This window comes from Carcharhinus amblyrhynchos, chromosome 27 (genome assembly GCF_965287045.1).
Source record: "Carcharhinus amblyrhynchos chromosome 27, sCarAmb.v2.hapA, whole genome shotgun sequence".
NCBI classification, from domain to species: Eukaryota; Metazoa; Chordata; class Chondrichthyes; order Carcharhiniformes; family Carcharhinidae; genus Carcharhinus; species Carcharhinus amblyrhynchos.
The window spans coordinates 20475449-20489983 of record NC_137350.1 but is presented as its reverse complement, the minus strand read 5'-3'; the positions used below and the strand labels follow the sequence as shown (position 1 = coordinate 20489983).

The following is a 14535-nucleotide window of genomic DNA, read 5'->3' as shown; positions in this document are numbered from 1 at the left end:
TAGCACTGCTGCCTCACAGCACCGGGTTCAGTTCTGGCCTCGGGTGACTGTCTGTGTAGAATTTGCATGTTCTTCCCATGTCCGCGTGGGTTTCCTTCAGGCACTCCAGTTTCCTCCCACAGTCCGAAGATGTGCAGGTTAGGTTGATTGGCCATACTAAATTGATTCTTCGAGTCAGGGGGATAGGGCCTGGGTGGAATTGTTGTCAGTGCAGGCCCGAAGGGCCAAATGGCCTTCTTTGGTGGCACTGCTGCCTCACAGCGCCAGGGACCTAGGTTCAATTCCGGCCCCGACTGGGTGAAGTTTGCACATTCTCCCTGTGTCTGAGTGGGTTGCCTTCGGATGCTCGAATTTTCTCAAACAGTCCAAAGATGTGCGGGTTAGGTTGATTGGCTGTGATAAATTGATCCTTAGTGTTGGGGGACTAGCAGGATAAATATGTGGAATGACGGGGATAGGGCCTGGGTGGATTGTTGTCAGTGCAAACGTGATGAGCCAAATGGCCTCCTTCTGCACTGTAGGGTACCTATTCTATTCTATTCCCTATTGCCAGTGATGGACAGCTTTGGGAAGCATGAATTTAACATCATCTTTTTCATTCCTCAGCATGCTTATGTCATGTCCCAGATTGAGCGTATACTGCATCCCAAAAAGTTGCTTCCTGAAAGAAATATACTTAATTTGCATTTGAATTACCATTAAGTGCTTTCAACCTCTTCCTAGGGATTCTTTTCTATAGATTTCTTCTCAAAAAATATGCTTTATTCATGAAATTCTGTAAAAGTGCATTACATAACAGTTCAAATCTTTAAGATTACATAAAGCGTAATGCAAGTTATTCTGTTCCAGTACAATACATGACACTTCAAGGTTCCTCAGTACACTTACAGCTTATATTAATCTATCCCTATCCTGTTGAACATATCGCATGAAGGCTTTTACATGAGTTCCCACCGCTCCGCGTAACGTGGTGGGATGGTCTTAGATCGTAGCTCTTTTGAGGCAGCTGCCCCAAGCTTTACTGCATCCCTCAGCATGTAGACCTTGGACATTGTGATGTGCCGATCCTCAAACACTCAGCCGGGGGCAACTCTGTACCGGAAGACAAGTAGGTAGCAAAGAACGCCTTTCTCCGAGCTGATCATCCTCCATCAGCAATTAATGTTTTGGTGCGTATCACTGGCAACAGTTGGTAGAGCGCAGAATCCGACATTACGGAGCTGCTTTGGATGAACCTTAACAAAAAGCACTGCGTTGCTTTCCAGCTTTGCTTTGTCAGGGCACATTCCATAAGAAGCAGGAGTAGGCAATTCAGCCTCTCGAGTCTGCTTCGCCATTCTGGCTGGTCTTATCTCAGCGTCAACTCCACTTTCCTGCCTGTTCTCCATAATCCTTCAACCCATTGTACTTAAAAATCTGTGTATCTCCTCCTTAAATTTACTCAGTGTCCCGACGTCCACTGCCATCTGAGGTAGTGAATTCCACATATTCACCACCGTTTGAGAGAAGTAATTTCTCCTCATCTCTGTTTTAAATCTGCTTCCCCTTACCCTAAAACTATGACCTATTGTTCTAGACTGCACCACAAGAGGAAACATCCTCTTTACATCTATCCTGTCAATCCCCTTTAGCATCTTATATATCTCGATTAGATCTCCTCTAAGTTTTCAAGGAGTATATCCAGGGAGTATAGGCCTAAACTGCCCAATCTTTCTTCACAAGGCAAACCCGTCATCACTGGAATCAATCTAGTGAACCTTCTCTAAACCACCTTCAATGCAACTATATCCTTCCTCAAATAAGGGAACCAAAACTATACAAATACTCCAAATGCGGTTTCACTGATGCTTTGCACGGTAGCAGCAGCACCTTCCTACTTTTATACTCTTTCCCTTTAACAATAAATGCCAAAATTCCATTTGCCTTTCTTATTGCCTTCTGTGCCTACATCCAAATTTTCTGCGATTCATGCACAAGGGCACCCAGATCCCTCTGCACCGGAGCACTCCAAAGTTTCTCCCCATTTTGATAAAAAATTGCCTTTTTATTTTTCTGACCAAAATGGATAACCTCACACTTATTCACATTAAACTCCACTTGCCTCATTTTGGCCCACTCACCTAACTTATCCATTTGTAAATTGCTGATTGCTTTATTGCAACTTACTACCCCACCGGGAAGGAGGTGCGTGATGAGTTCTTTAGCACTCCAGCTGCCTGGAGGGTATAGAGCAGTGACACTGAGATCCCAGGTGTGCCTGGGAGATCGGCCAACATTGTCTACCTGCTGTGCTGCAGGAAAGGATGTCCCGAGGCATGGTACATGGGGAAGACCATGCAGACACTACGACAACAGATGAATGAACACTGCTTGACAATCACCAGGCAAGAGTATTTTCTTCCTGTTGGGGAACACTTCAGCGGTCACGGGCATTTGGCCTCTGATCTTCAGGTAAGCGTTCTCCAATGCGACTTTCACGACACACGACAGCGCAGAGTCGCTGAGCAGAGACTGATAGCCAAGTTCCGCACACATGAGGACAGCCTCAACTGGGATCTTAGGTTCATGTCACACTATCTGTAACCCCCACAACTTGCCTGGGCTTGCAAAATCTCACTAACTGTCCTGTCTGAAGACAATACACATCTCTTTAACCTGTGCTTAATGCTTTCTCCACTGACATTGTCTGTACCTTTAAAACTTACTTGTAAAGACTCACATTCCAATCAATGTTTTGTAAAGCAAGTTTGTGTCTTTATATGCCCTGTTTGTGATTAGAACTCCCACTCACCTGATGAAGGGACAGTGCTCCGAAAGCTAGTGGCTTTTGCTGCCAAATAAACCTGTTGGACTTTAACCTGGTGTTGTGAGACTTCTTACTCCAGTCCAACGCCCGCAACTCCATACCTGGAAGATTTGAAAGGGGTTAGGGGGGATGGGGGGTTGGGGGCGGGGTGGGTGGGGCTTCTCCCCAGTAGCCAAGCTGTGCCTTGATGCACGTTTGAAAATCCTGTCCCCTGAATTGGCCACTTGCTCAAATTGTCGTTCCGTAGATTAGTTTTAAATTTGCCTCCTCTATGTACAGAACATGGTCTTTGTGTCGACTCTTCTGGATAAGGCAAAGAGGCTCACCATGGTTTATTTATCTAGTTCTATTTAGCATTCTTAAAGTAGCAATTACAGAACCTTTCAACCTTCCCTTTTCTAGAGAGAACAAGATTAATTCACATATTCATGACCATTTCAATACTAATTTCCAACAGATTTGCATGAGAAATTATTTGCTAATTAGGTCGATTTGCATTTACATAGGCCTAGAAACTTCCCAAGCAGTTGTTTGTTTTTCAGGCACTAACCAGACCCAAGTTCTCTAGAATAGCAGACAGGAAGCACACTTGCTTATTATAGGTTGCAATGCGTTGCTTGCCAAATCGACAAAGGACATAAAATCAACTTGCAGTGCCCACACCTGAAACAAGCATTAGATTGGGGAGAGGTGATGGCCTAGTGGTATTATCTCTAGATTATTAATCCAGAAATTTAGCTAATGTTCTGGGGAACTGGGGTCAAATCCTGCAGATGGTGGGATTTGAATGCAATAAAAAAAAATCTGGAATTAAGAATCTACTGATGACCATGAAACAATTGTTAAAAAAAATCCATCAGGTTAGGGAAGGAAATCTACTGTTCTTACCTAGTCTGGCCTACATGTGTCTCCAGAGCCACAGGTTGACCTGTGCATCTTTGGACTGTAAAGTTTATTTATTAGTGTCACAAGTAGGCTTACATTAACACCACAGTGAGGTTACAGTGAAAATCCCCTAGTCGCCACACTCTGGCACCTCTTTGGATACACTGAGGGAGAACTTAGCATGGCCAGTCTACCTAATCAACATGTCTTTTGGACTGTGGAGGAAACCGGAGAACTCAGAGGAAACCCACTCAGACACAGGGAGAACGTGCAGACAGTGACCCGAGCTGGGAATCAAACCTGGGTTCCCTGGTGCTGTGCCGCGGCAGTGCTAACCATTGTGCCATCATGCCGCCCTACTGTGGGAGGAAACCCACACATACATGGGGAGAATGTGCAAATTCCACAGTCACCCAAGTTGAGAACCAAACCAAAGGCCCCAGCATTGCTAACCATAGTGCCACCGTGTTCTTCACAACCTTAAGAAAGAGTGATTTTTGCCCATTTTCCCCTACAAGTAAATGCCTTGGCTGTACATTGTTATCTAATATTTCTGACTGAAACTTAGCAATATTACAGGCCACAAAACTTCATCCATCTGGATCAGAAGCTTGAATTCTTGCAATGAGCTCTCGCAGCACCACCAACTGATGTATGAGTGAATCAAGAATATGAACTCACTTTTCCTTATTCCAGCAGAAAAAAAAATGGAGAATTTGCTACAGGCATTATCGTATCATTGTGAAGACATCACAGTTCTCTCCCCTAACTCCCAGTTAGTCTAATTGCATCTCAATTTCCTTCCATCTCTAGCATCAGGGGTTCAAATTAATGCTGGCTCTCTAAATCTGAGACCAGCAATTTTTCATCAATAGACCACTGCAGGAACCAGTAGATGTAACCATGGTAACTCCCTCACCATGACTACTCTGCAACAGCACAGAAAAAAATACAGTCATGGCTTGAAACATCTAAAAATGTACAGCAAATGTATGCAAATACTACCCAAATGAAATAGAAACGCACCAACGTCCCCAAACTGATAAGGCGGCTGACTGGTCTTTAGTTGAAAGAAAGATCCAATGTTCTTTGCCACCATTTAAGTTAACCAGGGACCAGCACTAGTTTGTAGCACGTTGCTGGCTTTATGAGAGATTAGTGTAACGGTAACCATGTATTCAAATATAATCTTAATAATCAACACATAGACGTGTTCCTTCAACTGCCTCTTTGCTGACTGATCAAATTTATGTTGTTGCAAGCACTAATATCATAGAATCATAGAATCTCCACAGCGCAGAACAAGGCCATTTGGCCCATCAAGCCTGCACCGACAACAATCCCACCCAGGCCCTATCCCTGTAACCCCACCTATTTACCCTGCTAATCTCCCTGACACTAAGGGTCAATTTAGCGTGGCCAATCAGCCTGACCCACATATATCTTTGGACTGTGGGAGGAAACTGGAACACCTGGAGAAAACCCATGTGGACATGGGGAGAATGTGCAAACTCCACACAGACAGTCACCCATGGCTGGAATTGAACCTGAGTCCCTAGCACTGTGAGGCAGCAGTGCTAACCATTGTGCCACCCCAAATATAGAATCATAGGCCGGAATTTTACCGGCATGAGAGCCCAATTCCAGGGGCGTGCTCGGCTCGGAGAACGGCATTCTCTGTTGGCCTCGGGCGGGATCATGGGAAACCTGGGCGGACATGCCAGTAAAATTCTGCCCATACAGTGCACAAGAAGGCCATTATGCTCATCGAGTCTGTACCGACCACAACCGCACCCAGGCTCTATCCCAATAACCCGTAGGTTTACCCTAGCTTGTCCTTCTGACACTAAGGGGCAATTTAGCGTGGCCAAACCTGCACATCTTTGGACCATGGGAGGAAACCAGAACACTCGGAGGAAACCCACACAGACACGGGGAGAATGTGCAAACTCCACACAGACAGTGACTCAAGCCAGGAATCAAACCCAGGTCCCTGGCGCTATGAGGCAGCAATGCTAACCATTGTGCCACCGTGCCACCCCACTGTGGGAGGAAACCCACGCAAGCAGGGGGAGAACATGCAAACTCCACACAGATAGTCACACAAGCTGGGAACCGAACCCGGGTCCCTGGCGCTGTGAGGCAGCAGCACTAACCATTGTACTACCGTGCCGCCCAGTTATAACTTTGGAGGCGGTTCGACATGCTTCATAAAAAGAATGCACAGCACTGAAACAGGCCAATTCAGGCCACTTCTGTCCAGGTGTGCTGGACCTGGGCCTCCTTCCTATCTCACTCTTCCAGCATAACCTGCCGTTCCTTTAACCCTGCTCTACTCCATCTGTAAATACAGTCAGTTTGACTCAGTGATGGTTCCAGGAATTTCTGTTGTTTCTGTAAATCAGGAAATGCAGCTCTTGTTCAACACTTTCATTTTTTGCAACCTCTGATAACTTGCTGAAAGATGATTCTGGTCGGAGTAAGCATTCACCATAAGAATGTTTTAATTGCAGGTTATCACACCCATAAGAACGTAGATATTGATCCTCTTTGCTGGATCATTGCTCAAAAAAGTGCTTTGAGGCCTTTTCACATTAATCTTCTCAGTCGCTGCCATTGAACCCCTCCTCGATATTATTTGTTACGTATGACATATTTATAAATAAAATTCTTGATGATATAAATTTAGGATGCAAGAGTTTGAAGATTTGTCTTTTAATAATAATTACTGACTAGTTCTGATTAAGATTGAGTGGCACAGTGGCACAGTGGTTAGCACCGCTGCCTTGCAGCACCAGGGACCCAGGTTTGATTCCAGTCTCGAGTCATTTTCATAGAACCCCTACAGTGCAGAAGGAGGCCTTTTGGCCCATCGAGTCCGTACTGACAACAATCCCATCCCAGGCCCTATCCCCACAGCCCCATGTAGTCACCCTGTTAGTCCCCCTGACATTAAGGGGCAATTTAGCATGGCCAATCAGTCTAACTTGCACATCTTTGGAATGAGGGAGGAAACTGAAGCACCCAGAGGAAACCCACACAGACAGTCACCCAAGGCCAGAATTGAACTCGGATCCCTGGTGCTGTGAGGTAGCAGTGCTAATCACTGTGCCACCATCTGGCCCAATCATATTCCCAATCCCCTTTGTCTGTGTGGAGTTTGCACATTCTCCCCATATCTGCATGGGTTTCCTCCAGGTGCTTCAGTTTCCACCCACAGTCTCAAAAATGTGCAGGTTAGGTGGATTGGCCATGCTAAATTGACCCTCAGTGTTAGGGAGATTAGCAGGGTAAATACTTGGAGTTACAGGGATAGGGCCTGAGTGGGATTGTTGTTGGAACAGGCTCAATGGGCTGAATGGCCTCCTTCTGCAGTGTTAGAATACTATGATAAAACTAAAGCCACCATTGTCATGGATGACCACAAGCTGCTGTCCCCGTTTCAGTGGGGAGAGCTAACTGGTGGTGATTTAACCTGAGAACCACCTCACATCAGGCAAGGTTGAGAAGATGGCATCTTCATGAATAATCTCAGTCCATGTGGGAATTGAACCCATGCTGTTGGCGTTGTTTTATATTATGAACCAGCTGTCCAGCCAACTGTGCCAACTGACTGCAGGTGGGACAAGAACTGGATTGAATAGCAATTGAAATTAGAAATCCACTTTAAAGCAATAGCAAGCTGAATGGTAACTAACAGATATTTGAGCCGTGGGGCTCACTGTAACCTGGCTTGCCTCTGAACCAGAATGTTGTAGGTTTCAGTCTGACTGCAGAGACCTGAGTGAGTGATCCAGGCTGACTCTCCGGTGCAATGCTGAGGGAGAGTGCTTCACCGTTGGTGATCTTATCTTTTGGATGAGATACTAACCCAAGGTACTATCCCTCTCAGGGGAATATAAAGATACCAGTGGTATTATTTTGAAGACATGCAGGAGAAAGCATCCACGGTGTCCTGGCCGATGTTCACTTCTCAATTAGTATCTCTAGTATGTGGACATTTTTATTGGACACCGTTGGACATCATGGCATAGCTGTTTGTGGGAGCTTGCTCAAGGTGCCTATCATGTTTACTACATGCACAGTGCAATAGTGACTGCACTTCCAAAGTACTTCATTGACAGTAAAGTATTTGGGGCACCTTGCGTTCATGAAAGGTGCTATATTGATACAAGTTTATTTGTAATTTTTAAGGAGCAGATATTCCAACACATCTCAAAAAGCAACTTTATATAAAACTGGGAGAGTTTTCATTGCATGAAATGACACTTTATCCAAACTTCTGTTTATGTTTTTCTATTCATTGATGGAATGTGGGCATCACTGGTTTGACTAGCATTAGTTGCCTGTCTCTAATTGCCCTTGAGAAGGTGGTGATTAGCTGCATTCTTGAGCCGCTACCTGGTGGTGTAGGTCCACCCACTGTGCTGTGAATTCCACCCAGCAGGAGGGATTGCATTTGTGTTACGGAGCCAACCTGATTTACCTTTTCATTTCAACAAATCTACTTTTGTATCAACAAATCTGGGTTTCTTTATGAATGCGTTTGTGAGTTTGCTACAAATAAGCAAAGATATCTCTCAGCCTCTTTAAACAATATTAAAGATTGCTAACAATTTCTTTCAGGTCAGAAAGTACATATTTGCAGCACATTTTATGAGTAGTCCTCAGTCTGAGGGCTACTCGCAAAATGTGCTAAAAAAAATGTTCTCAGTCTGAGGGCCACACACAAAACCTCTCTACTCAACCTCACTGCCTGAGGAACAGAAGTGAAAGCGTAGTTAAGGTGTTGGCCAGAACCTTCCGGATGTTCACACCAGCGGGATTCTCCAGTCCCGCTGCAGTGAAGGGAGATTTGGCTGAGCGACGAATTCTCCATCCTCGCCGGCAGCAGCAGCAGGGTGTGAATGGCTGGAATTTTTCGGCTGTGCGGTGAAATTCGGTGAAAGAGTTAAGTCATGTTCATACCTGACGGCCAATGTCAGTATAATTCAAGCTGCCATTGGATGACTCAATGATTCAAGAAGTCCGGGATCAAATTGAATACAAATTTGACAATTGTTGCGATACTGAAATGTTAATGTTGTTCTGACAGGTGTTCACAACCTACTCCAATGAAGACTATGACAGGCGAAATGACGACGTGGACCCCATGGCGGCGTCGGCAGAGTACGAACTGGAAAAACGCGTGGAAAGATTGGACCTCTTTCCTGTGGAACTTGAAAAGGGTAATTTGTACTGAAGCTGCCAAAAATAACTGAGTCTTTTTTAACCTTTGCTCATATTGAAGATAATAAGTACTTAGAGTGGTCATAATGTTCCTTAGCACTCTAATTTTGGTGTCTGGTCCTCATGCTGTGGAAATGATTAATAGAACATGGACCAGACGAGACACATGACGTTACTAATCTGCTGGCCTGCAACATTGGAATAAAAATGGAAAAGTCCCTTTTTCACCAACTTTTGGAAGTATTGGCATAAATTGGCAGAAGCAGATGTGGAAATTTAGAGTGTAACAGCCTGTGTTCACAATGGCATTGGTGCACTCTGGGTTTCCAATATAAAATTCCAATGAATAGATAGATATATATATATGTGTCTTTGTGTTGCACATGACTCTTCAGGTAGAAAAAGGTTAGAGGGTGGAGCACAAAGTTATATGTTGAGTTTTTTATCTAATACTTAGACAAAACTGATAGCAAATTGAGTAGCGTTCAGGTAAAGTTGATTGAAAGATAGGTGTTTCTCAGTGGCACAGTGTCCACTCTCAACCTCTCTGCGCCCTTGCTTGCAGTCAACGTATTCCATCCTCTCCACTGTAAGAAAGCTCACAATACGGGGTTAAGTCCAACAGGTTTATTTGGAATCACAAGCTTTTAGAGCATTGGTGATGAAGGAGCAGCGCTCCGAAAGCTCGTGATTCCAGATAAACCTGTTGGACTTTAACCTGGTGTTGTGAGACTTCTTACTGTGTTTACCCCAGTCCAACGCCTCATGGCTACCAGTCTCTCCACTGACTATTGTCCATGGTTTCAACCCACCGCAGTTCCTCTCACCGAAGCCAGCATACCTCTTGCTGCTGTTTCTCCCCTATTCTTACAGTTTCTTCTAATGTGCACTAACTTTGCATCCTTGGTCCTCTCCAATTTGCTGCCTTTTGTTGATATTATTGGTAACCAACTTCTGCCCACAAATCCAGTTTTAATTCCTGTTACTGTCTAAATCAAACCCGGATGGTCCAAAGCTTTCTCCAGCTTAACATTGGTAGGAATACAGCCACCTTGTTCAGCTGTTATCAGGCACTCAAATCCCCATCCTGATACCCAACAAAACTCAGCCTAACCACTTGTTCAGGCATGACGTGACAGTGCATAACATCAGCTTGACTCAGAGTCAGGCTTCAGTTCCTATACTCGATCGTAGAATGCCTACAGTTAGAAAGATGCCATTCGGCCCATCAAATGTGCACCAACCACAATCTCACCCAGTCCTATGCCAGTAACCCTACATATTTACCCCACTAATCAACTGACACCAGGGCCAACTTAGCAAGGCCAGTCAACCTAACCTGCACATCTTTGGACTGTGGGAGGAAACCAGAGCACCCGGAGGAAACCCATGCAGGCATGGGGAGAACATTCCAACTCCACAGAGACAGTGATCCAAGGTTGGAATCAAACCTGGGACCCTGGCACTGTGAGGCAGCAGTGCTAACCACTGTGCCGCCATGCCGTCCTATTGTCAATATCTCCATCCTTCACAACTAACATAGCTCACCCCTCTTGTACGATACTCCTACTGCTTCTGAAACTTTCAATGATGTTCTGCATACAAACATACGAATAATGAGCAGGAGTAGGCCACTTGGCCCTTTGAGCCTTCTTCACCATTCAATAAAATCAAGGCTGACCTGATTGTAACTTCAACCCCATTTTCCATGCATAACGGGGGTCCTGAGAGGGGGTTCCGAGACTGTGGAAGGGATTTCTTTTTATTATTTTTATTCTGATCTCTCAGGAGTTGATGTTGCTGATCCTCCCCCCCCAACTCTGAGCTTTGACAAAGGGTTTTCTAGACACGAAAACGTTGGTTCGGTTCTCTCCCCACAGACGCTGTCAGACCTGCTGAGATTTTCCAGCATTTCCCGTTTCTTGTTTAAGTTGGAAGTGAGTTGCTTGCTAAACTGAAATGTACCTCTTTCCAACCGTAGATAGTGATGGCCTGGGCATCAGCATCATCGGAATGGGAGCTGGAGCGGACATGGGGTTGGAGAAACTGGGAATATTTGTGAAGACGGTAACTGAAGGGGGAGCTGCTCACAGGGATGGCAGGTATGGGTTGATTTGTCCCAATTAACATATGGTTATTCATACTATTCTGGAATGCTGTGTACCTCTGCAGTTTGTGATAAGCCACAGATGCTAATTATTGGCCGTTGATTTGAAGAACAGTGACACCTTTCTTAAACAATCAAATCTTCCTAATTTGATATTTTTGTGCAGCTTAGGAATAGTTAAATATTTTAGTAAATGATTAGTGAAGACTGGGGGCTAAAAACTGTAAGTGCCTCATCATTAATTTCCAAAAAGAGTACTGTTTGAATCGGGAGGTCATTTACTGAGACTTACGTTTGTACTGTTCACCGACAGAATTAACTTGTGCCAAAATCATAATGATTTGCTTATTGAAAGAAATGCTCTCATTTATATCTTTAATGCAAAGCATATGAATTGCCAGCCTCACATGCATCTGATTATTTAGTAATTGGATATAATGGGTCAAAGTTCCATCATGTTGCGTGTTGGCATTGCAACAATTTGTTGATGGTTAGAGAGACTGGGCTTGTAAATAGGAAGAGTCCTTTGCATAGAGAAGGTACAAGACTGGTTATTCTAGTATGAAAGGTTGGGGAGAGGGAGTTGGCACATTGGCGCAGTGGTTAGCACTGCTGTCCCACAGCACCAGGGACCGGGATTCAATTTTAGTCTTGAGTCGCTGTCTGTGTGGAGTTTGCACATTCTCCCTGTGTCTGTGTGGGTTTCTTCCGACTAATCCAATTTCCTCCCACAGTCCAGAAACATGCAGGTTAAGTTGATTGGCTATGTTAAATTGCCCCTCGGTGTCAGCGTAGAGTAGCAGGGTAGATATGTAGGGTTACAGGGCTAGATCCTGGGTGGGATTGTTGTCAATGCAAGCTTGATGGACTGAATGGCCTCTTTCTGCACTGTAGGGATACTATGATGAAGTGGTTATCAGAGGGATCAAACAGCCAATATGCAGCAATCTTATTGTTATATTGCTGTGGTATTCTAGAATATATTCTAAGTGGATTTGATTTGATTTGATTTATTATTGTCACGTGTATTAACAGACAGTGAAAAGTACTGTTTCATGCACGCTATACAGACAAAACATACCGTTCATAGAGAAGGAAACGAGCGAGTGCAGAATTGTATCTAAATGGAAGCTGGTATTCCACGGGGTAGAAGCTGAACACTATCTGTTTTAACAGAAGTCACCCTCTCCAGACCAAAATTACATTCCCAACAAGAAGCTATTCTCACTTTGAAATATATTTGAATGGCATTGCACTGAACCTTAAAGAACAAGCTCCGGCTATCTATCTCGATGAGTCATTGAGCCGAGGGAGCTGCAATATTTCTCACGATGTAATGAACACTTTCAATGCAATTATAATGGAAAATGCATGTATGGAAGGCAAACTGTCTTTCGAGTAATTTATTGGCAACACCATTGGATTGGCTATGAACAGCGGGAGAGACAGGGTGGGAAAGTGAATTGCTTAAGTACCCCAGCGTTTTACCTTTAAGACATGTCCCAGCAGACATTTGTTTATGTCGCTATTAAAGGGATCTGCTGTGTAGCTGGAAACATGTCATGTTTTAGGATGTGGTTATTCAGCAAAGCTACTGAAGGGAACTGTGAAAGCAGAAGCAACTAGTTACAAACAAATCACTTACAGGAAATATCAGACTTGCTTGCCCAGTGAAAAAAGGGATGGCAGTTATTTAGAATTTTATTTTTAATGCAGCATAGTGGCACAGTAGCGAGCACTGCCTCCTCACAGCACCAAGGACCCGGGTTCAATTCTGGCCTCGGGTGACAGTCTGTGTGAAGTTTGCACATTCTGCCCGTGTCTACGTGAGTTTCCTCTGGGTGCTCCAGTTCCCTTCCAAGATGTGCTGGTTAGTTGGATTGGTCGTGCTAATTGCCCCTTAATGTCCCAAGAGTGTTTCTTCACCCAGAATGTTTGGAATTCACTACCGCAGGAAGTAGTTGAGGCCGAAACGTTGTGTGATTTCAAGTGGAAATTATATATAGCTGTTGGAGCTAAAGGGATCGGGGGAAAGGGGGAATCAGGATATTGAATTTGATGATTGACCGTGATCAGAATGAATGACGGAGTGGGCTTGAAGGGCCAAATGGCTTATTCGTGCTTCTAGTTTCTATGTTTCATAAGATGTGTAGGCTAGATGGATTAGCCATGGTAAATGTGTAGGGTTACAGGGATAAGGAGTGGGGAGGGGATCTGGGTAAGACATTCTTTCCGAGAGTCGCCTCCTGTGCACTGTAGAGATTCCATGATCTTCCTTTTAACAGTGTCCATTGATCATTTCATTTTGCCCAGATTGGTTTGAGTTCAGATGAAAGAGGTACAAGCTTCTCTGTGTGAATGCTGTCACTAAGTGATGCTTGCTTACATAAGCATCTTCTTGACCTTAATGCTGTCTTTAAAAATGTGTCCTATTACAGCGCTGTTTCCCTCTATAATCAGCTTCTGACTGAGTTACTGAAAGAAATGGTCATATTGTAGTTGCACAGGGCAATATGTCTCCTGTTTTGGAGAGAAAGGCAGAGTCACTCAATAAAATGATGGTATTTGCCATGTCCAAATATGCAGCTCTGTAGATAAACCATATGCAGTATAACACAACGGTTCTAGCAGGGTAATTTCTTATCACCGCTAGTATTTGTATTCTTCACAGAGATTTATGGAGTCATTCATGTCACACAAGGAGGTCATTTAGCTTATTGACAAAAGTAACAGAGAGAATCATTACATTTGATGTAGACCAGGTGGATAGCCGGAGGCTTTTTCCCAGGGTGGAAGTGTCAATTACAAGGGGGCACAGTTTCAAGATGAGAGGGGGAAAGTTTAAGGGAGCTGTGCGGGGGAAGTTTTTCAAGCACAGGGTGCCTGGATCGTGCTGCCAGAGGAGGTAGTGGAAGCAGGTACAGTAGCAACATTTAAGAGGCATCTGGATTGGTACATGAATAGGGAGAGAATAGAGGGATACAGACCAAGAAAGGACAGAAGGTTTTTTTTAGTTTAGTTAGGGCATCATGGTCAGCACAGGCTTGGAGGGCTGAAGGGCCTGTTTCTATGCTGTACTTTGTTCTTTGTATTTCTCAACCCATTCTTGTGGGATTTAGAACATAAGAACTAGGAGCAGGAGTAGACCATCTGGCCTCTTGAACCTGCTCTGCCATGTAATAAGATTATGGCTGATCTTTTCATGAACTGAGCTCCACTTACAGTCCGCTCACCATAACCCTTAATTCCTTCACTGTTCAAAAATGTATCTGTCCTTGCCTTAAAATTTCCTTTCTTAACATTCTTAACATCCGTCTGTTCATGAGTTTGATTAAAAGGGAAATAAAAGTTAGTTTTCAACCCCAGCTGCAGTTTATATGTTGCAGCTATTAGAAAGGACACAGTAGTCACTGGAAATATTTGTGTGTTACGATCGGTTATTAAAGCACAACAAATTGCTCCTTATCCAGAAACAGAAAATCTCTCCTACTTTGGTATTCCAACCTGA

At 44.2% G+C, this 14535-nt stretch overlaps 1 protein-coding gene across 1 annotated transcript in view; it reads left to right on the top strand.

The window, feature by feature from the left end:
- LOC145359265 (neurabin-2-like) overlaps positions 1 to 14535 on the top strand; it is a 236776-nt gene that overhangs the window by 139173 nt on the left and 83068 nt on the right. The window contains exons 3-4 of the mRNA XM_080213792.1: positions 8787 to 8919; positions 10902 to 11022. Coding sequence (XP_080069918.1) covers positions 8787 to 8919; positions 10902 to 11022 — 254 coding nt within the window. The remainder of the gene's footprint in view (positions 1 to 8786; positions 8920 to 10901; positions 11023 to 14535) is intronic.